This window comes from Tiliqua scincoides, chromosome 13 (assembly GCF_035046505.1).
Source record: "Tiliqua scincoides isolate rTilSci1 chromosome 13, rTilSci1.hap2, whole genome shotgun sequence".
Classification (NCBI taxonomy): domain Eukaryota; kingdom Metazoa; phylum Chordata; class Lepidosauria; order Squamata; family Scincidae; genus Tiliqua; species Tiliqua scincoides.
This window is the reverse complement of record NC_089833.1, coordinates 9,503,700-9,526,862: the sequence shown is the minus strand read 5'-3', so window position 1 is coordinate 9,526,862 and position 23,163 is coordinate 9,503,700. Positions and strand designations below refer to the sequence as shown.

The following is a 23,163-nucleotide window of genomic DNA, read 5'->3' as shown; positions in this document are numbered from 1 at the left end:
ACCATTTTCAATTAATAACCAAATTTCATCCAGCCTTCCTCAGTGTTCATCAGTGTTCTTACACATGTTGTTGTTTTATTTCTGTTCATTTAGGTTTCACATGCATTTCTGTTATGTAGTTATTTACATTTATTGCAGGCCAAAATCAATTTGCAAGCTAAGCAAGGCTGCAATCCTAACCACACTTTCCTGAGAGTAAGCCCCATTGCACAAAAAAGGACTTACTTTCTGAGTAGACCTGATTAGGATTGTGTCCTAAGGCTCTGCTTTGACACTCATCCATTTTTGACTTTCATTCACGCTCTGGTCCCTAACCAGACAAAAGTGCAAGGTATTGCTTTTACATTGATGTCGGTGATAACCAGGAAAGTTTTCTTGGGGTCATGGAGAATAACTGAATGGAAGTGTTGGCCCAGTGTGCAGCTGCTACGCAGGCCAATTACGTACAAGGAAAACTGCTAATGTTGTAATGCTTTTGTACAAATGCACGGTGCTTGCTTTATACCTTTGGTCACCAGACCTCAAAAAAGGTCTTGTAGATATGGAAAAGGTGCAAAGAAGACAACTGAAATGATCCTGAGGCTAGAACAGCTTTCTTTTGAGGCAAGGCTGGATTGCTTGGGGATTTTTGGTTTTAGCAAAACATAGGTAAGAGGTGGGAACATGACTGAGGCTTATAAATGATACATGGTGTGGAGAAAGTGGACAGAGAGTATCTTTTCTCTCTCACAACCAAAAGAGAGCCCGTGAAACTGGCTGGCAGATTTTGGATGGAGAAAAGAGAACTTCACATAGTGCAGGCGAGCAATGGTGGGAGAGGAGTATGACTTCATCCTTTGCTTTGTGGGCCTCCCAGATGCCCCTGATGGGCCACTGTAAGCAATAAGATGCTGGACTTAGATGACTGATCCAGTGGGGCGTATTTCTATTTTATGTTCTCACCTGGTTTTCTTCCTTGCAGTCTTAAAACCTCACCAGGAGAAAAGTCAGCTAGGAAGAAATACCACCAGAGGAAGGTTTGGGAGAAATTTTATTTTGTTTCATTGCTCATATACTTTCTTTCTTGGCCAACAAAATCTTAAATGTCCCAGGACTGGAGCTGAACTACAAAAAAAAGAAACAAGGTTCAGAAATCAAGGGGGGCGGGGGAAAGAGGCAGCCCTTGGACAAGCAAGCAAGCAAGAGGTTTCCATCTGTCCCAATTGCAGCTCAGAGTCTGTGCTGTTACCTCACCTGCTGACATCACAGAGATACTGACAAAGACTGGTGGCATTTCTGTTTGCCCACCAGTACTCCTCAGCCAGAGGGAGGTACCAGTGGGTACTTCAGAAGAAAGAGGAGTGACTAGCCATGGAGGTGACTAGATATCAATTCTCCAGGTCAGCCAACAGTACTGAGGAAAGGTAAGTACAAATTATATGAAGGGGAGTAAGAGAGATCCAGGGGGTAGGCACTTCATAAGTTCATGTGGACTAGTTGCTTTTTGAGACATGATTAAATGAGGATATACGTATATAATAAGTTCAGGCAATGGAACAAATAGCAGCCTCGGTGTAAAGCTGAGTAACGGGCGATTCCTCGTGGCTAATAACCAAGCCAACAGACCCAGCTAATGGGTCCCTGTGTGTACCTTCTGGCTTCCTGGTGGTGTGTTTCTTTTGGGATGTGATCTACCCAGCCCTTCCTGTTTCCAGGGTTCTCGCCCATTACAGCGAGGTCTCGTTATTGCTGGAAGACAGGCCAGACCTTCCAGAAGAGCTCCAAGGCGTCAAGAGGGGGATGCTTTACCTCACTCAGTACAAAGTAAGAACTTGGGACTCGAAAGCTGATACCTGGAAACTGGCAAGAAGGTCATAACCAGTTGGCCATTGTGAACATGGACTTAGGCAATAAGATCCAATGGAAACTCATTTGGCCTCCCTTTGAAAATTGTCTGGTGTTGCCCCTTGGGGGAGAGAATCTTGAAACTAACTTGGTAATTATTTTATTTTTTGGTGGAATTTCAGTGCCAAGCTGAGTTTCAACTTGGTTGCTATATCATGTGCCTTCAAAACCAGGGTCAACCTGTCTCCTTCCTGGCACCTGAGACAGTAGAATCAAAGTGGGGAGGGGACATTTTTGGGCAGGAAAAGGGTGATATGGGAGGCAGATTGGGCATGGAGGGGGTGGGATTGACCGTGGCAGTGCAGGCTAAATCCTAACCCCAGGTCCTGGGTCCTGCAGCCTTACACAGGCTGATTGGATTTGCGCCAATGAATTCGCCGGTGCACATCCAAGTAGTCCCATAGGGGTGCCTGGGGTGCAACACAGTGTAAGGGAAAAATACCCCTTACCCCAACTTGCCTTCCAGCTGGCACCTACCTTGTGCTGCATACATTGCAGGCCTCTTAGCCTGCCTGTTCCAGCGCAAGTTAGGACTGGGCTGTGAGTCAGACCCATGGGTTGACCAGCCCTGTTCAGAACATGTCCTGAGACATATTTATGACACAAGAACAGAGTTTGCTGTGGTTCAGGTTTCACCATCTCTGCATCTATTTCCAAGGGGTTACTTCAGGGGTGCTCACACTTTTTTTGGCTCGAGAGCTACTTTGAAACCCAGCAAGGCCCGGAGATCTACCAGAGTTTTTTTTACAATGTTCGCGCCATCATAACATATAACATTTATGTGTACAATGTATGTTGGTGTACCTTGAGCCCCACTGAGTATAACAGGACTTACTCCTGAGTAGACATGCCTAGGATTAGGCTGTGAGGCTGCAATCCTAGCCACACTTACCTGGGAGTAAGCCCCATTGAGTACAATCGGCCTTACTCCCGGCGTTTCCTCCCAGAGGCACCTGAAGGGGGGGGTCGGCACTCCGTGATCTACTCATTTTGCCTTACGATCTACCGGTAGATCGCGATCCACCTATTGAGCACCCCTGGGTTACTTGCTTTTCTTCTCTGTTCCTTTCATAAGATGCTCTTGCAACCAACCAATCGTTTTCTCTTAGATGATATTTCAACACAAAAGCAAAGGATCCACCATCATTCGTTTTCCACTGCAGCTCTTAGGCGAGTGTGTTCTGGAAGAAGAGCTGGACTCCAAACAGCAGCATATCAAAGGAATCCTGAGTACGTGTTGTGACCCGAATACTTCAGCTGAGGTTTCTCAAAATGACTTGGAACTGGTAGCCAGAATTGTATTGTCTCTGTAAAGGAATGTTGCCATTCTGATCATTTTGAAAGAGGGATAGGTATATAGTGGCATCAGTGCTTGCTTAACCGTGAGTCAGACTGAGACACTTGATGGGTGGGGAGTGACCAACTCTCCTCCTCTCATTCCCTGAATTTCACTTCAGGTGCTGAAAGATCTTTTGCCGGCTCAGATGGCCTAATGTAATGTAATGCCCCAGATGTGTGATGCAAGTTCTCGCTGTCGTCTTCTTCTCCTAGCTTCCATCCAGGGGGTCATTGTCTTCAAGTTCATCTTCCGGTACGGAGCTGCTGACTGCCTCAACATGATCAAAGACTTGTCGGAAGCAGGTAACTTTACAGATGACCCAGTTGGTCTTGAAGTTTTGTCCCCTGTCTCCGGCTCCAGCTGCAAGTTGGGGAGGGGGGCCTGTGCATAGCAAGGCCCCTCCTGTGTTGCAGACCCTCTTATGAGGAAAAAATGGTTGGCAACCTTCAGTCTCGAAAGACTATGGTAGAAGCCTACAGCACCCGGTATTCCCAGGCGGTCTCCCATCCAAGTCCTAACCAGGCCTGACCCTGCTTAGCTTCTGAGATCAGACGAGATCGGGCATGGAAACATAAGAACATAAGAACAGCCCCACTGGATCAGGCCATAGGCCCATCTAGTCCAGCTTCCTGTATCTCACAGCGGCCCACCAAATGCCCCAGGGAGCACACCAGATAACAAGAGACCTCATCCTGGTGCCCTCCCTTGCATCTGGCATTCTGATATAGCCCATTTCTAAAATCAGGAGGTTGCGCATACACATCATGGCTTGTATCCCATAATGGATTTGGAAAGACTATGGTATAAGCCTACAGCACCCAGTATTCCCAGGCGGTCTCCCATTCAAGTACTAACCAGGCCTGACCCTACTTAGCTTCTGAGATCAGACAAGGTCGGACATGTGCCTGCTTTGCAATAGCAGTGACAAAAATGTGAGCAGAAGCTTTGAATAGAAATGCTGTTCACTGTGATGTCATGATGAGAGCAGTGGGCTGGGCCTCACTGAGCAGCCTTGCAACCTATCGGCCCAACCTTGCGCTCATCATTGTGAGGTTTGATAGAGTGAGAACCCTGAATGCCACTCAGCATCTTGGAAGAAGGGCGTGATACAAACACAGTACATGAACACAGGCAGTCAACATACTGATTGCGTAATAATGCTGATGAGTAGCCTTCCCTCTAAGCTGCATGGCTGTGCAGCTGGAATCATTGCCCCACACATCGCAGTGCTCTGGAGCTTGGTGATGACTTCATCACCAAGTGCTCTGGAGTTGTCCCCACTTAGTTCATGATTGATGATAGTAGTTTTGCTCAGTGTTCTCCCTGTGTGTATTTCATTGGTAATGCCCTTTGACTGGGTGCCGGAAAAATAACTTGTCTTGGATATAGATGAGGTGCCTCTTATCCCAGTTGGTAGGGTGTACAGGATACCCCCAAGTTTCAACAGTTTGGGGGATGCAATCTGTGATGTTCAATAAGCTGTTGTCTGTTACACGGGGTAGTCTCTTCATGAGAACAGGCAGCAACCCTCTTCACTCACAAGGGAGACAAAATAGGTTGCTTTGAAGTCTGTGGTTCAAAGACGTTCACAGAAATATGCAAAAAAAAAAGAAGTGACATTTACTGACATGACTTTTCCATTGCTCCAACAGACCTACTTAGAGAGGACACCAACCTCCAAGAATTTCCCACTGCCTCTATCTACACTTACGCCCATCCCACAACACCTCGGACAGCTCGTAAGCAAAACGATGGTCTGCCCTGCTTACTGGGGGCCACTGGGCTTCTCTCTTTCCTGGGGAGCCTCGAAAGCTGGGGATCAGACTGAAGCACCAATATCTCAGTCCACTTCACTGTCGCTGACCATCAGAGTAGACCAGGGGTGTCCAAAGTTTTTGGCAGGAGGGCCACATTGTCTCTCTGACACTGTGTCGGGGGCCAGGGGAAAAAGGAATTAATTTACATTTAAAATTTGAATAAATTTACATAAGTTTACATAAATGAATATATTAAGGGTGAACTTATATGAATGAATGAAGGTCTTGCAATAACTCAAGGCCTATAAAAGGCCTTGCACAAAGCAAGGCTGGCCTTTCCTTTGCTGCCGCTACTGCATCACAGACATGAAACAGCAAGCAGTGGAGGAAGCCCTCATCCCAAAGCTCACAGGAGAGGTCAAAAAGTCGCACTCACGCTGAGAGCAGTTGCGTCGGGCCAGTGTGGGCCCCAACAAATCTCGGGAGGGCCAGAGGCTCATTGGAGACTGGGGTCTTCCTGATGGCCGCATTGAGAGGCCTCAAGGGCCGCAAGTGGCCCCCGGGCCGGGGTTTGGGCACCCCTGGAGTAGACTTTAAAGATGGGCTTTGCAAGCACGAGGGTTTTTTTTTCTTTTTGTTTTAAAATGTTAACAGTAGTTAATTATTTGTGAAAGCTGTTCTGGTCTTGCCTTCACAGGTTCACTCAACTTGCTGCCTCTGTGGCCGCCCCCTTACCCTGGCCCACCAGACCTTCCCCCACCCTATTCTGAACTGGAAGAAACATTCGCACGAGGGAGCAGGGTTTCAGGTTCGTCAGCAGAGTATCTCCTAGGTCAGGGGTGTCAAACCTAAGGCCTGCGGGTTGGATGCAGCCTGTGGAAGCTCTTTATCCGACTCTTGGGCTCTCCCATTACCACCATCAGCTGCTCTCAGCTGCTGAGCTGTGTTGAACTGTCGCTGCTGAAAGGGCAGTCCTCATCAAGGTGGCCAGATGCAAGGGAGGGCACCAGGATGAGGTTATGTGGTGTGCTCCCTGGGGCATTTGGTGGGCCGCTGTGAGATACAGGAAGCTGGACTAGATGGGCCTGTGGCCTGATCCAGTGGGGCTGTTCTTATGTTCTTATGTATCAAAATTGGGCTCTCCCATACCTTGAAAATATGATCAAGATTTGCATATTTTCTCTTCAGTCATTTGTGGCTAATTAGTTCCCAAGTGAGAGGAAAAAGTGCTTATTTCTGGTCATCTCCTATTTAATGACATCACTTCTTGCTTATCGACATCACTTCCAGTTCTCAGCAAGCATCATGAATGCTATTTGGCCTGCTGTATGAAATCAGTTTGATATTCTTGTCCTAGGTGTTCACACTGTTACAAGATTACACTTGTGAACACTGGCCAGCCAAGACTTTTGTGAGACAGATTACTGGTTAATAGTCCAGGAGGCTAGAATATCCCCTGAAACTGGGGTGGTGGCGGTGTGTTAACGGTGGAATATTCTGCAGAGGCCCCTCCGAATGAGGGTGAGAGGGGAGTGATGACATATCACTTCCCCTTCCTCTTCTCCGCCTCTGGGTGTGTGGTCAGTGAAAATGAAAGCTTCTGCGTGAGCCAAGACAGGGTTGACCTGAACTGAGATCCAGAAAGAGACCACGTTTAAATCTGGTGGAAAGCCAAAAGGCTGGCCTGCCTGTGAAGTCACCTGATACGGTTGCCTGAGGCAGTGGATTGATGGGAGGCACCCTCCCCTAAAGAAAGGGTACAGTGGACCAGAGGAGGAAGTGTGAAGAAGAGGGGAGTAGTGGACTAGGTCCTCAGTGCTTTAGCTTGCCTCTCTCTGCCACTCTGCCACTCTGTTCCCCACTTACTTTTCAAATCCAAGAAGGAGAAAGTGGAGGAGGTGGCTGCATGGCAGAGGCAGTGGCCGCCATGTCCCCCGGCAAGACATCTGGCATGCTGTCTCCAGAGGTTTTGAGCTGGCTCTCAGAAGGCTACTTAGGTGCATCAGAGCCTCCCTGGGGATCTGACATGCTCTGTTGCTGGCCTGCAGGAGTGCTCTGCCAACTTGCCTCCCACCTGATGCGGAACCGCTGCATTTTTTTTTTAATAAAGCAAGGATTACAAGGTGAGGCCACCCTAATCCCCCAGTGATCCCTTCTTCAAAGGAAACCCAGAATGTGGTAGCACTGCAGCCCTGGAACTTCAGAGAAGTGGGGAGCAAGTCTGGCAATAGTATTCAACAGTGATTCATTGTCATTGCTCACTTACTTAAGTGGGCAGGAGGTCTGGTCTAGAGGGTAGAGCCTCCGTTTGCCTGAAGATAACAGCTGAAGGTCGCCAGTTTGAGGCCACCGGCACCATGAACGGCAAGACCTTGAAGCTGCTGACAAGCCCAGCCGAGTTTTTCCATCTGCTCTTTGGCCGCCCTTCCAGTGAGATATGAAGGATTGTCAGCTTGCGTGGGTGGAAACTGGAGGCCAGAATGTGATACCAGATCATAAAAGATCCATCTGAAATGTTGTGGTTCTTGAAAGACAGAACCTTCGTCAATTGTAAAAATCCCTATAGGGATTTAGTATAGCCTGCCTGTGTAAACCGCCTTGAATTAAAGTCTGAGGAGAAATCTGACGACCAAGAAAGGCGGTATATAAATACCTGTATTATTATTATTATTATTATTATTATTATTATTATTATTATTATTATTATTATTATTATTATTTACCAGACATCCAAGAGAGCTGTTGCCACTGCGGAGGACAGAGAATCCAAGGTCAAGGAAACAGGCACCACTGAGAAGCAGGTCTGGAAAGGTACATTTCTCAGCCAGCTGCAAGGTCTTGCATTTCCCTTCCTTCTCTCCTAGCGATTCCCCCCAAGGCCTGCAAGAGGGTAAAAACGAACTAGATATTAAGTGCTTTTCTACCTACAGGGACCCACTTGAGAGTGAATCGATTTTGAGGTCGTTTGTCATAAATGCCTCTGTTTTTTCTGCATCTGCATGCCTGATCCATGTCTGTCTGTGTGTCCTGCCATTTGACTAAACAGTCCACACTTCTTGCTTTGTCTCTACTAAGGCCACAGCACTCATGAGCACCCCTGTAGGCATCTCAATAGCCTCTGAGTTTCAATGATTATTTAAGTGAAAGCTGATCTGTGATTAGGGAGCTAGCAGGGAGCTTGATATGGAAGGCTGTGGGACTGAAACATTGGATGAAGGGGGGGGGAGACTTGTTAGGGTTAAAAAAAAAAAAGAGCAGGGCAAGCAGAGGTATCACTAGGGCTTATAGACGCTGTTCCAGAACCACCATTCAGAGCGCGATACCATAGTCTTTCGAGACTGAAGGTTGCCAGCTAACAAACTATGTCTCCCAGTGTGAGAGCGCTCTCTCTCTCTCTCTCTCTCTCTCTCTCTCTCTCTCACACGCACGCACGCACGCACCCTGGTGCGGTCCAAGAAAAAGATCCACTACCTAGCTTACAAAACAGTTTGTAAAAATAAGGGAAGGCAGCATTAAAAAAATTTTTTAAAGACCAAAAGGGGCATAAAACAGCCATAGAGAATAAAACCAGCAAGCCATGAGAAGACATCAAAGTGGTGTTTGTTACAGGCTTGGGAAACTAGGGTGAAATTAGAACTGTACCTGAATGACAGTAATGATTGCATCAGGCAAACACTCCTAGCGCATAAGGGGCTGTAGCTCGGGATGGAGACGCCCCCCCCTTTTGCATGCAGAAGGTTCTAGGCGTTCAATACCTGGCATCTCCAGCTAAAGCAATGTACTTCTCAGTCAAACCATAGAGAGCTATTCCCTGTCACTGAATGCAAAGACCTGACTTAGTATGTAGCTTCATAGGCTCACGTGTTATGTTCAAACCCAGGGTGCCACCACAGAAAAGCCCTTTCTCCAGCAGCCTGACCCTGATAGTGGGAGGAACCTGGAGAAGCACCTCATTCCTTCATCCCAGTGGTTCTCAAACTGTGGGTCCAGAACCCACCAGTGTGTTGTGACCCCATTTTTGGTGGTTCATGAAACAGACAGGGCACATTAGGCTCTGTGCATCATGGATTAAACAAGGCGCTACTTGGGGGAGGGGACACTGCTGCCCAATCACCATTGTAGCCAATAAGGTGTCCAGTGCCATCTTCTCTCCACTCTGTGGGTGTGTTGGCCCAAGGGGTTGGCTCTCCTATCCCAACATTGTCCCTTCCCAGAAAGTTCAAGTAGACACAAGGGCGCCCGATCTCGGCAAAAGGTTGCCACTTCTCCTGCCAATGTACATGGTGGCTATCTAATCTGATTGGCCAATGCGTCCTGCTCTATCATCCAATCTCTAGAAAATATGATAACAAAAGCACATGCAGGCATTGCTAAACCATGGACGGTCTTCACAGATCCAAGATTAGCGAGAGTGTGCCAGCGAGCCCCGCCTCTGCGGTTGACATGCTCTGTAGCTCCGCCCCCTCCTGGTGTTTGCATGGGGGGTGAAGCTACAGAGCATGTTTACAGTGGGGGTGGCGCTTGCCAGCTCTAGACCAGCTATTTTCAACCTCTTTCATTTCAGGGCATGCCGAGAAAGCGGTAAAACTGTCAAGCCACACTGCCAGTTTTTTGACAATTGACAAAGCTCATCATATTGGGCTCACGTCCCCCAAGTGTCCTATTAATATATATATATAACCCTCCACCAAATTCCCATGGCACACTTTCATACCATTCATGGCACTCCAGTGTGCCATGGCACAGTGGTTAAAATCACTGCTCTAGACCTTTAGCCATAGAGAGACTACAACGCATGCACAGGGCTAGTGAGTCTTCATATAAGCTTTCTTGGTCTATGCTCCTAGTATAGGATATAAGAAAACCATGTTCCTCATTGCATGAAAAAGTTAATTAACTTAGCACAGCCAGGACCATTTTGTCATCATCAGTAACCCCTGTTGGGAATGGTTGCTATGCTCCTCTTGGTACATTTAAGCTTAACATTTAAGATTTGTTGCAAACTACACCTGTAGCACTTCATAGCCATTTTTTTCTTTTCCTCGTTCCCTTGACCTGTGTGTGTGTGTTATTCATCCCTGCTAAATGGGCAAATAGGCATCTTTTTAGACCAGGGGTGCCCAAACCCCGGCCCGGGGGCCACTTGCGGCCCTTGAGGCCTCTCAATGCGGCCCTCAGGGAGCCCCCAGTCTCCAATGAGCCTCTGGCCCTCCAGAGATTTGTTGGAGCCCACACTGGCCTGACGCAACTGCTCTCAGTGTGAGGGCGACTGTTTGACCTCTTGCGTGAGCTGTGGGATGAGGGCTCCCTCCACTGCTTGCTGTTTCACGTCTGTGATGCAGTAGCAGCAGCAAAGGAAAGGCCAGCCTTGCTTTGTGCAAGGCCTTGAGCTATTGCAAGACCTTCATTCATTCATATAAGTTCATCTTTAATATATTCATTTATGTAAACTTATGTAAATTTATTCAAATTTAAATGTAAATTAATTCTTCTTTCCCCCTGCCCCCCCCCCGACACAGTGTCAGAGAGACGATGTGGCCCTCCTGCCAAAGACTTTGGACACCCCTGTTTTAGACTATTGACTTCCTTATACAGCTATTTAGCAGAAGGAAAGCCACTATCCTTGTTCATCTCAGCACTGTGTCCTTTGACACTGGTGGTGTCTTGCTCCTGTCTCTCTCTCTCTCGCTCAGATTTTGAGCACCTTTTCACACACAGAACTGTCTGCTCAGTCACTTCTTTTTGCTATGAGAACTGCTCTGGGAACTCGTCGAAGAGCAGTATGCAAATATTTTGTACAAGTGCAACAGATATAGGGCGACCCTTGTTTATCTGCGGGGATTCGGTTCCCAGAACCTCCAGCGAATACCAAAATCTGTGGATGTTCAAATCTGATAGTTTTGGGGGGCCCCAAAGCACAGCTCTGAAGATGGCTAACCTTGACTAATTTCAATGCGCTGAATATGAAAATGGCTCGAGTTTAGGAGAAACTAAACACTTTGCATACATAAGTGGTGGGAACGAAGTGGACATTGACCAGTACACATCTATGGACAATGTCTATTGCGGATCACTCACAAATCGTAGCCAATTTTGCATTTTCATGGTCATCAGCACCTCAAAGTCTATAAGAAATATCTAATTTAATCTTGGGGGCATGACCTTTATAAACATGTCCAATGTAATTATTCCAAAGCTACAATCCTTTAGGCTTTAAATTGGGATCAACCAGAAAATTTAAGAGTAGCAAGTTTTCAGATTCCACAGAATTCTTCTTCAGGCTGAAGGCTAAAGCAAAAAAGAAAATTGATAGGAGAACCCCAAAGTCTGTATTTTAGAAATAAATCTAAATCTGAATAAATGCATTCCAACCTCTTGCCGAATAATTGGAAAGGCCTTGGTAACGTTGGGTTGTCCAGTGTTTAAAGGAAAGAATTTGGCATTGTACTTACTTTGATGGCTGACAGTCTTCCAAAGTAAATAAAAATATATTTAGCTGACCTTAGGAAGCCATCTGTGCCAACACTGTTCAATTGGAAATTGTGAGAAGTCTGTTTCCCAGAAAAAAATGTAGCATTTACGTTTGCAAGGTTTGACTGGCTCCTGCTGTCGAGTTTTGACCGTCCGGTGAAAAAAATTTTCAGAAGGGGTTCAGTAAAATTTCTAAGATTGAGCCAATAAAGACAGGTGATGGACTGTATATTTTGAGCTTCCTATTTTTCCTAGTCCATTGTAGGCGTAAAGTTTTGGTATGTGCAGGGCCAGTTCATCCTTGAGACCGACTGAAACAGGTGGAGGAAACCTTATAATGTTCATTGTATGACTAACACAGGCCAACATACTTTTTGCTGTCTTAAGTTAGACCTATTCCTGGGTATATTTGGGGCACCGACTCAAAAAATGACATCAGTTTTGCCCTACCACATCTGGTTGGCAACCTTCAGTCTCGAAAGACTATGGTAGAAACCTACAGCACCCAGTATTCCCAGGCGGTCTCCCATCCAAATACTAACCAGGCCTGACCCTGCTTAGCTGACGAGATCGGGCATGGAAAGACTATGGTATAAGCCTACAGCACCCGGTATTCCCAGGCGGTCTCCCATCCAAATACTAACCAGGCCTGACCCTGCTTAGCTTCCGAGATCAGAACAGATCGGGCATGGAAAGACTATGGTATAAGCCTACAGCACCTGGTATTCCCAGGCGGTCTCCCATCCAAGTCCTAACCAGGCCTGACCCTGCTTAGCTTCCGAGATCAGACGAGATCGGGCATGGAAAGACTATGGTATAAGCCTACAGCACCCAGTATTCCCAGTCAGTCTCCCATCCAAGTACTAACCAGGCCTGACCCTGCTTAGCTTCCAAGATCAGACAAGATCACTCCAGCGATCCATGCATCAGCAGAGACTACCACATCTAGTTTAGGAGATATGGCATAACCTCGTTAGTGACCGATTCAAGCGGCTTTCTTGCGAGGAAGCCTACACCATGGCTACTTCACAAGGAAGCTGCTTGAACCAGCTAACAACGCTATGCCATATCTCCGAAACCGATGCCATTTTTGGAATCAGCACCCCAAATTCATATAAAACCACCATAAACTGGAGAAACTCCATCTCTACTCCTCTCTTCAGGACTACCCCCTGCCCTGTTCATGGAGGGGGGGATTTTGGAGGCGGAACAGGAAGGGTAAAGGGTTTAGGCAGTGATAGGAACAATTTTTGCTATTACTGGGGGGGGGGGGCAGCTGGTGGCCACCTCTATATGCCACCACAGTGGCCTACATGTCACCACAGATCTTGGGGCTCACTGGGGCACATTGGCAGTCTGAGCCTGATGATCAACGCTGTTCATTTAAGACCCCTGGCTACAAATCATGAAATGTTCCCTTGTACTCCCTCCTCCCACTAAATAGCGAAATTCCGTTCTGACACCCAAGATGCATAGGAAGTTGCATCAGATCATTGGGCTACCTAAGCAGGGGTGTAGCTGGAGGGAGCTGAGCTCTGAACTTCTCCTGACATTGAATGGTGGTGGTTGAATGTTTATGGTTGGCAACCTTCAGTCTTGAAAGACTATGGTATAAGCCTACAGCACCTGGTATCCCCAGGTGGTCTCCCATCCAGGTACTAACCAGGCCCGACCCTGCTTAGCTTCCAAGATCAGACGAGATCGGGCATCCCTTTTTTTCAGTCCTCTTCGGCAGTCTTGCCTGGACTGACCCTTCTTCATGCCAAGCTTGAGCAATGGACCTTGCCTTAGGTATTCACAATATTTTTTTTCCTGTTTTTCTTTTCCAGATGCAGTGGAAATAGGGATTGTTTATGCTTGTGGACTATTAAAATGAAAATTCATCACCGGCTTATGAAAGATGCTAAGTTTTTTGTGTGTTTTTTTTCTTGTCAGCGGTTGTCCTCATTCGAGGGTCAAGCAAGGCTGGCCATCTTGCTCACTGTGAAAAGGCAAAACCGTAGTGAGTGTCACCTCCTGATGGTTGGGGATTTACTGGAAAAATGTTCCTCACTAGCTGGGCATCTTTCTCTCCAGTGCTGGAATGCAATACACATCTGTTGTGGAGGGACACTCTCTAGCTAACGAGAGGGGGCAGAATATAAGAAGAGCCCCCCGGATCAGGCCAAATGCCCATCTAGTCCAGCTTCTTATATGTCACAGCCATCAGATAAAATCCCAGTCATAACAACCTAAGAAGAGCTCTGCTGGATCAGGCCACAGGTCCAGCTAGTCCAGCTTCCTGGATCTCACAGCGACCCACCAGATGCTTCAAGGGAGCACACAAGACAAGAGACCTGTATCCTTGTGCCACTCTTTCATCTGGCATTTGGATGTAGGCTACTTCTAGAACCAGGAGTTTACACATACCCATCATGGCTTGTAACCTGTGATGGACTTTTCTTCTAGAAATCTGTCCAATCCCCTTTTCAAGGCTGTTAGGCCAGACACCATCACCACATCCTGTGGCAAGTGGTTCCACAGACTAATTACATGCTAGGTAAAGAAATATTTCCTTTTATCCTTTCCTCTCCCAACACCCAATTTTAGTGGATGATGACTGGTGTTGTGTGAGAGGGAACAGAACATCCCTCTAGCTATCGCGTGCATAATTTTGTACATCTCAGTCATGTGCCCCCTCAGGTGCCTTTTTTTTTCTAGACTGAGAATTAGGCAGAGACTAGACTAGGCAGAGAATTGTTTTAACCTATTTTTGTAACCTGGTTTCACAGAGAAGAGGGAGAGCTGTGAGTTGGTTATAACAGAAGCACCCCTGAAGTATGATTTTGTTCAGGACTCGAAGCAACATATTTAATCAGTAGTACCTGGGCCCATCGCTGGGTTTAAAAAAAAAAAATCTGGTTTGCGATGCCACAATCTGGCAGGCCTATCAAAGACCTTTGAAGAACAGGCCAATGATTCCCTGGTAGGTGGCAGACCACACACCCATGCTTAGCCAATCCCTGAAGAAGTTAGGGTCCTCTGCTGTTCTCCCCACCCTTCACCCAGGACCCCTGGGATGCTTACTGGGGGGATTCCCCAGTGGCATTTTTGGGTGCCCAGTGGTCACACAAAAGACTTGCCCTGTGGGTTCAGAGGTGATCTCACTCCAGCTCAGCATCACACAGGATCCCTTGGCCTTTGCTACTGTTTTAGAATGAGATTCCAAATTCACCAACACTGGCAGTACATAATGCCTGGTTAAATATATTCCCCATGCGCAGAAGTGCCAGTTGGCCAGAACGTGATCCTTTTTCAACCATTTTTCGGACAGGTAGGAAATACTCCTCTCAGGCCATTTGGGGGCCGTTGCCGGTCCTTGCAAGTGGACCCCTTGTCCCTTTCGTGCCCTAGCTGGGCTCCACCCACAGTCTTGTGATGCTCGTCCCCACAATGAACATAAGAACAGCCCCACTGGATCAGGCCATAGGCCCATCTAGTTCAGCTTCCTGTATCTCACAGCGGCCCACCAAATGCCCCAAGGAGCACACCAGATAACAAGAGACCTCATCCTGGTGCCCTCCCTTGCACTTGGCATTCTGATATAACCCATTTCTAAAATCAGGAGGTTGCACTTACACATCATGGCTTGTAACCCATAATGGATTTTTCCTCCAGAAACTTGTCCAATCCCCTTTTAAAGGCGTCCAGGCCAGATGCTGTCACCACATCCTGTGGCAAGGAGTTCCACAGACCAACCACACGCTGAATAAAGAAATATTTTCTTTTGTCTGTCCTAACTCTCCCAACACTCAATTTGAGTGGATGTCCCCTGGTTCTGGTGTTATGTGAGAGTGTAAAGAGCATCTCCCTATCCACTCCCTGCATAATTTTGTATGTCTCAATCATGTCCCCCCTCAGGCTCCTCTTTTCTAGGCTGAAGAGGCCCAAACGCCGTAACCTTTCCTCATAAGGAAGGTGCCCCAGCCCAGTAATCATCTTAGTCGCTGGGTGTGGATGCACCCAACCTGGTTCCCCTACCTGCGCACAGTCATGTACAAATGAGACATTATGCTCTTGCCATTGAAGAGAGACTAGGCGGGTCACATCACGGCACAGAGGACATGCTTGGATCACAGCTACATGGAAAATCCCAAATTGTTTGAAACCTTCACAACCTCATTGCTCTCAGAGAAGCACCTTGGTAAGCCCAATTGTGTACTTGTTTGTGTGTGTGTGTGAGAGAGAGCGAGAGAGAACTTTAAGTGGTTTTTCTTTTTGGTTCCTAATGAAATCACCCACACTATGTTTCTTAGCTCAAACTTAGGTTGCAGCTGCTGACTTGGGTCTTTTTGTAGCTGCCAGGCTGATGGCCATTAGTGTCAATATGTACTTAGCACCGGTGGGATTGTATGTCTCTCTCATTTCTCTTGTTTGATCTCGAATTTCCAAGAACAGATTGCTAACACGTTGGGAGAAGCAAAACCTAAATTAAATAGTAGGGGGGAAAAATGGGGCTGGGGAAGGGTGAGGACAAGGGGCAACCATTGTATGCAGAGCAAAGATGTTTCCGCACCCCCCTTCTCCCTGTCTCTCTCCTTCCCCTTTCCTTCTCAGACTCCATTCCCTTCCAAATGCCTGCATGCGTTTGTCTCCATGTTTGAAAAGCTCTGCCAGAACAAACAGAGAGCTCCCTGGCATTTTTCTGGAGTGCCTGAGCCTTGCCCCCTTTAGAAAGCTGGCACTCCTTAGTCAGGCAATAAACATGATCAAGAGGGACAAATGGCTTTATTCCAGTCTTTCCGATGCCTAAGGCCAGGTCTATCCACAAGTAAGTCCTATTTTGTTCAGTGGGGCTTAATCTCAGGGAAGTGTGGTTAGGATTGGTTGGCAACCTTCAGTCTCGAAAGACTATGGTATAAGCCTACAGCACCTGGTATTCTCAGGCGGTCTCCCATCCAAGTACTAACCAGGCCTGACGCTGCTTAGCTTCTGAGATTATGTATCATGTACGTACTAGCATGTATGCACTGCTGAAACACAGACACGTGTGTTGGCTGGGTCATGTCTTGAGAATGGATGATGGCCGGATCCCAAAGGATCTTCTCTATGGAGAACTTGTGCAAGGAAAGTGCCCTACAGGTAGACCACAGCTGCAATACATCTGCAAGAGGGATCTGAAGGCCTTAGGAGTGGACCTCAACAGGTGGGAAACCCTGGCCTCTGAGCGACCCGCTTGGAGGCAGGCTGTGCAGCATGGCCTTTCCCAGTTTGATGAAACACTTGGCCTACAGACTGAGGCAAAGAGGCAAAGGAAGGCCCACAGCCAGGGAGACAGACCAGGGACAGACTGCACTTGCTCCCAGTGTGGAAGGAATTGTCACTCCCAAATCGGCCTTTTCAGCCACACTAGACGCTGTGCCAGAACCACCATCCAGAGCGCGATACCATAGTCTTTCGAGACTGAAGGTTGCCAACAAGGGGTTAGGATTGCAGCCTGAATCCTTTACAATTCTGATTCTCAGCAGACTGGGCCAAAAAAAAGTCCAGTAAGCCAACCAGTGTTTCCCAAACTGTGTGTCACAAACCAATTTTTTGGGTGGGTCACAAAGTTTTTGTTACATAAAAAAAAAAAAGACTGTGCAAGCATCCTTTCCCAGTTTTTAGAAGAAAATAGTTAGCTGGAATGCTAACCTATGAGATGATCTTCATACCTCCCAAATTAAAATGTCACGTTCACCTACTTTCTGTAGGGATTGGCTTGCCATAGGTCACATGTGAACCTGGTTTCAGCCTTTTGTCTGGCCTAGACGTCCCTAACTGCATGTCTTGCTCTCCGATTCAGCCTTCTGGGTTCCCTGGAATTGACCGCAAAGGTTTGGGGGAAACAGTCCTTGAATTACTGCACATGAATAGATTCCAGACTTTAAAAAATTGGTTTAAAAGTAGCTGCTTCCTCCTGGGCATTATCCTGAGGGTGATCATTGTGCAAAAAGCCTCCTCGCCAAAGTACAGTCCCAATCCATAGGACTAAGTCAGGATGACCACATCATTTCTTGAATGCGATTTTTTGTTTTGCTCTTCCTTGTTGAGGTTACCTTTGAGATGAAAGAAAATCAGTCCATATTATTCTGTTGAGATCCCACCTTTCTTCCATGCAGGAAGGCGCCCATCTGAGCTCTGACCAGCCCCAGCATCGCATGTGTGCTCAGACCAGACCCTGAGTTCAATGGCCACCACCTTGCACAGCTCCTTGCCTCATTGAAATGTCTCTGTACTCGGCCTATCTAGATCCTACCGCTTTTTTCTTGCATCAGGGCCAGCCCAGGGTCTCCTGGTGCCCAAGACAGTAGGCCAGATGTTCTCCCTCCTTTACCTGCTCCCCCGCCGTTCCTGCTCTGCTTCCTGGCTTTGAAGAAGGGAGAGGAAAGGGCTGGATAATTTCTGGGGGAGATGCTGCAGCCTACCATTCTGCTTTCTTCCACTCCATTCCTGTTCCTTTTCAAATCCAGGGGGCAGGTGGGGGAGTCAGAGGCACATGACATTCTGCCAGCCATTGCCTGATGCAACCACCTCAATCAGCTCTGTGGACGGAAGGGCCCTGCTTCGTCAGTCATTCTTCAGGCATTTCCAGCTTGTCAGCACTTTTTTTTTCCTGGAGTTACCCGAAAGGGTCATATCAACACAGCCAAGCATGTGCTCTGTTTGCAGAGGGTCCCAGGTCCAATCCGAGCTGAGGAAGACCTCTGCCTCGGACCTTGGGAACTGCAGCTAGTCAGATTACATAGCCAAGGGCTGGACAGACCCACAGACTACCTCAGAGCAAAGCTGCTCCTTATATATGCTCACTGTATACAAGGTGCACCCAGTCATCAGGAGCAGTCTCCCCACACTGGGTGCACCATCAGGTCTCCCGGTCATAAAACAGGTTGGGCTTAAATGCTCTCGGACATTCCTAACCAGTGACGAAAGGGTTAAAAGCAGCCTGTTGCAGACGGCTGGACAAATGTCAAGGTGGTGACTGGATTGCTACACGAGCGCTACAGGTGGGGCAATGCAGAGCAAGCAGAAGCTGCCTGGGAGTGTGGCGCAGAGGTTTGCCCAGCAAGCATGAGCGGAAGGAAAGGTAAGAAGGAGCCGTTTCTCACCATGCCTTTCATTGTGTCCTGGGAAGTGGCCTTTGTCCAAGTCAGACACTTGGTCCGTCCGGCCCAGTATTGTCAATACGGACCGGCAGGGGGTCAATACGGACCGGCAGGTTTCAGGCAGGGGGTCTTTCCCGGCCCTACCGGGAGATGCTGCCAAGGGTTGAACTTGGGACCTTCCAAACTCTACCCCTGAGCTGTGATCCCAAACTAGTCCCCGTTTGGGCTTGTCCGTGGGGCACCCTAGATCCCCCTCTTCCTGTTTGCAGGAAGCAGAGCAGAAGCATCCTGGAGACCACCCAGTCACGGCTGTAGTTTGCTTGCTGGTTTGCCCTGAAAAGGCCATTTTATGCTGCAGATTGAATTTAAAGATCACCCTCCAGCGATGTCACTCGCTCAACATTCAGAAATGGCACACTGGCAAGCTCTAAAGGTGCACCAAGCATTAGCAGGTGTGCGCAAGAGGGAGGATAACAATGGCAGAAATTCATCACTCTGCTTGATTATCCCATGCACAGAAATGCAGGTTGCTTGCGGGAGCATTTCATGGCATTCTAAGTTTCTCAAATTCTTCAAGAGGCTCGCTTTCATGTTTCTAGTCCTCATTAATGTGGGGGGGGGAGTGGAAGTCATTAATGGGGGGGGGGAATGGAAAGCATGACCTCACCACTGCTGCTGGAGAGTCAGAAGCAGAAGACAGACAGTGCTTTAGGGTGGGTGGGTGGCTGAGTGGTGTGTGTGTGTGTGTGTGTGTGTGTGTGTGTGTGTGTGTGTACGACCCACCTGTATTCATAGCTTCTAGGAATGGACCACTCAAGATGTGTTGCTAGAGTGCAAGTGCAAATTTTCAATGAATTTCCGAGTTCTATTCATAGACGTGTCCACACGATTGACTCTAATGAAGTAAATCACCCACATTCAGGTTTCAAATTGCCCCTGAATACACAATGTTTGTGCTTTACAGGAGATCATCGTCACCCCACCAAATCCTCCGCCTGTTCCAGTGGTGAGTACCACTGGTAGTTTATGGTCTAGAATCTCTGTTTACTCATGTATAACTTTTCAACCAACCAGTTTTCCATTTTGAAGCTGGATAACAATCCAGTGCCCCTTCGCTTGTCTGATTTCAGTTTAACAAGAACATCAGATGTTCTCTCTTTCTTCCAACCTAGTCATGTTTTGCGCATGCACCGACAATACAGCACATGCGTGGTCGTAAATGCATTTGGATTTAATGGACTTTTGGCATGAATGGGCAGCCATTCCATTCCCCCCTCCCATTAGTCCATTAAATTGAGGGTTCACTGTACCACAAAACCCACCGTTCAGATTTGCCTACTGGCCTTCAAGAAAGGCGTAGAGCAGGAGCAGGAAGAGGTTTGGTTGGGACCCGCTGATACATCTTGGGGCAATTTGTAGTAGGGCAGCGAAGGTTCCAGAATCTCGACAGTTTGACAAGAGCAGCACCACAAAAAGCTTCCTCCCTCCTTGTCCAAATTAGACTGCCGAAATAAAGAAGCCTGTGGGGGAAAACCAGTGAAAGGACCAGTTCTGGAACTGACAACACATTTCTGGGTTGAGTGTGGGCTGAGAGAATATTTTTATACATTTTCCTACCTGATCCTTGAGACTGAGGCTCTGCCCCTTGTCCTGTTGGCTTTTTCTCTTCCCATGTTCTGAAAGCCTTTGAAAACCCACCTACTCGATCAGCCTTGTCATGTTCTGCTGTTCTAGGCAGATTTATTTCTTACAGATTTATTTATATTTTCACATTTACATTCCACCCTTTCTCCAAAGGGCTTGGGGGGTGTAGATGTTTCCCCTGTTCCTTTTTTCTTTACAACAACCCTGTGATGCAGGCTAGGCTGAGAAATAGTGGGCGGCCTCGGGGCCATTCACAGAGCTTATTGCAGGAGACCAACTGAATTACTAACAATCTGTGCTAGTGCCAAGTTGTGCAGAGGCTCTGTGGTGAAGACCTGCACGGGGTCTCCACCCCCTTCCAGATTGATGCTTGAAGCTGTGCACCAAATGCTGCCTCCTTTTACCTGGTGATGTCCTAGCCTCTCTTCCCACTACTACTACTACTACTACTACTACTACTACTACTACTACTACTACTTCTTCAGCCCTGTTCTTATTCTTCCTTTTTCCAGTTCAGGGAGTGGGTGGATGGAGACAGCTGCTCCTGTCCAGCCTGCTCACTGCTTCAGTGAGCCTCTTGGACAGGATAGCCCCAGACCGTCCCAAGCTTATTGTTGCCTTTGACAATAATGGATAAAAAGCTGAGATTCTCTGGATTAGGAGGTCTTTTCTCAGACCTTTGCACTGTTACCAAACCGATGTTTGCTTCTCAGTTGTCATCTTCTGCTCTCAACAGAGGTGTTACTGGCGTTGACTTTGCTCTGGACGCTGGTGGTCGGGTCCCAGCAGCTCGAATCGGGAACCACCAAAGAACACACCGCTGCCGAAAGCCAGAAATGTCCTGGCACTTGTATTTGCAGCTACGACGACTGCAACGCTGAGCTGAGCATCTACTGCAGCTCACGGAACTTAACCAGCCTCCCCGAAGAGGTGCCGCGGGCCGTCAGGCTGCTGTGGTTGGACGGCAACAATTTCACATCCTTGCCGTCTCTCGCTTTCAGAAACCTCTCCGGCTTGGAGTTTCTCAACTTGCAGGGCAGCCAGTTGTCAAGCATCGAGCAGCATGCCTTCCACGGCTTGGAGGGGCTGTACACCCTGCTCCTGGAACGCAACCAGCTGAAGTCCCTGTCCCCCAACATCTTCCTCCACCTGCAGAACCTGGCCTCCTTAAACCTCAACAACAACCACTTCAATAAGCTTGAAGAAGGGGTATTTGCGGGGCTCTCCAACCTCTGGTACTTGAATCTTGGGTGGAACTCTCTGGTGGTCCTACCTGACAAAGTATTCCATGATCTCCCCAATCTGAGGGAGCTAATCCTAGCTGGGAACAAACTTCAGTATCTGCAGCATCAACTTTTTTATAGCCTCAGTGAACTGAGAGACCTGGACCTGAGTGGGAATTCCCTCAAGGGCATCAAGGGCAACGTCTTCATGAAGCTTCAGAAGCTGCAGAAGCTCTACCTGAACTACAACCAAATCAACACCATCGCCCCCCGTGCCTTCGTGGGCATGAAGTCTCTAAGGTGGCTGGACCTGTCGCACAACCGCCTTGCGATGCTGTACGACGACACCTTCCTGGGTCTTCTGAGCCTGCATGTTTTACGGCTGTCCAGCAATTCCATCACAAATCTGACACCCAGGACTTTCAAAGACCTTCAGTTCTTGGAGGAACTGCAGCTAAGGGACAATAGGATCAGGAGCTTGTTGGAAAGAGGGTTTGACAGGCTCGGTCAACTCCAGGTCCTAACGCTGAACGATAACCAGATTCAAGAGATCAGGGCAGAGGCCTTCCTCGGACTTTCTAACGTCGCTGTGATGAACTTATCTGGGAATTGTCTCAAGACCCTGCCGGAGTTTGCTTTCCAAGGGCTTAGCAAGCTGCACAACCTTCACCTGGAGAACAGCTGCCTCAGCCAAATCCGGCCACGGATGTTCTCTGGCCTGTCCAGCCTCCGGCGGCTGTTCTTGCGGCACAACACCATCTCTGTAATCGAGGACAACAGCCTGAGCGATTTACACGATCTGCTCGATTTGGACCTGAAGCACAACAGGCTCACACGGCTGTCCCGGAACCAACTTGCAGGCCTCCGGAACTTAGAGTATCTCCTCCTCTCCTTCAATCAGCTGCTGGAAATCTCCCCCGAATCCTTTGTCCCGCTTCAGTGTCTCTCTTGGCTTGACCTCTCCAACAACCACTTAGAGACGCTGGACAGTGACGTGCTTGCACCCCTCTCCAAACTGAAACATCTGAACATCAGGAACAATTCGCTCAGATCCTTCTCGGTGGATTGGCTGGGTCCTTCCCCCTCTTTAGTTCGGCTGTGGCTGGAAGGGAACCAATGGCAGTGCAATTGCACCCTGAAAGGGCTGCAAGAGTTCACGGTGGAGCACCCCAACGTGGCCATGCGGTACACATTGTCCATCACAGAAGGAGATACTCCAGTCTACACATACAACAACATCACTTGCGTCAGCCCAGCAGAGATGGCTGGACTGGACCTCCGGGATGTCCCTGAGAGCCATTTTGCCACTTGTTAAGGACCGATTCCCTCCTAATTCCCCCAGAATGTTATCCTTTCCGTCACTGGTTTCACTATGGCTTCTATGCTTTGACTTAAATACACCTGTCAGAAAGGAGGGGGGATCTGACCCAGGGGAAGTGCCAGCTTTGAGGTGTTCACATTTGACGGGGGAAATTCTTAAGGTTTGAGAAGTATCCCCCCCCCCCCAAACAGGCACATAACAAAAGAAGAGCCCCGCTGGATCAGGCCAAAGGCCCATCTAGTCCAGCTTCCTGTATCTCACAGTGGCCCACCAAATGCTTCAGGGAACGCACAAGACAACAGACACACCCTGTGTCCTGGTGCCCTCCCCTGTTTTCACTTTTCAAATTGTTGGGTATTTTGAATGCCAATCTTCTCTTTGGGTAGTCAGCCCCCATAGC

General features: G+C 48.0%; 2 protein-coding genes across 2 annotated transcripts; both read left to right on the top strand.

The window, feature by feature from the left end:
- The first annotated feature begins 1,350 nt into the window (after positions 1–1,350).
- Positions 1,351–14,844, top strand: LOC136663871 (WW domain-binding protein 2-like). The gene is made up of 7 exons (XM_066640830.1): positions 1,351–1,403; positions 1,695–1,803; positions 2,994–3,114; positions 3,436–3,525; positions 4,876–4,962; positions 5,678–5,788; positions 14,765–14,844. Exons 1-7 carry the CDS (start codon positions 1,351–1,353, stop codon positions 14,842–14,844), a joined length of 651 nt encoding a protein of 216 aa, XP_066496927.1.
- A 4,388-nt stretch (positions 14,845–19,232) lies between these two features.
- On the top strand, positions 19,233–22,757 carry IGFALS (insulin like growth factor binding protein acid labile subunit). Its single transcript, XM_066640829.1, has 2 exons — positions 19,233–19,288; positions 20,933–22,757. The coding sequence occupies exons 1-2, from the start codon at positions 19,233–19,235 to the stop codon at positions 22,755–22,757; spliced, it is 1,881 nt and encodes a 626-aa protein (XP_066496926.1).
- The last annotated feature ends 406 nt before the right edge of the window (positions 22,758–23,163 follow it).

Coding starts and splice junctions, on each gene's coding strand:
- IGFALS (XM_066640829.1), top strand. CDS start 19,233: ATGACCTCACCACTGCTGCTGGAGAGTCAGAAGCAGAAGACAGACAGT. Junction 19,289..20,932: donor AAGACAGACAGTGCTTTAGG/GTGGGTGGGTGG, acceptor TTTGCTTCTCAG/TTGTCATCTTCTGCTCTCAA.
- LOC136663871 (XM_066640830.1), top strand. CDS start 1,351: ATGGAGGTGACTAGATATCAATTCTCCAGGTCAGCCAACAGTACTGAG. Junction 3,115..3,435: donor GCATATCAAAGGAATCCTGA/GTACGTGTTGTG, acceptor TTCTTCTCCTAG/CTTCCATCCAGGGGGTCATT. Junction 3,526..4,875: donor CAAAGACTTGTCGGAAGCAG/GTAACTTTACAG, acceptor TTGCTCCAACAG/ACCTACTTAGAGAGGACACC.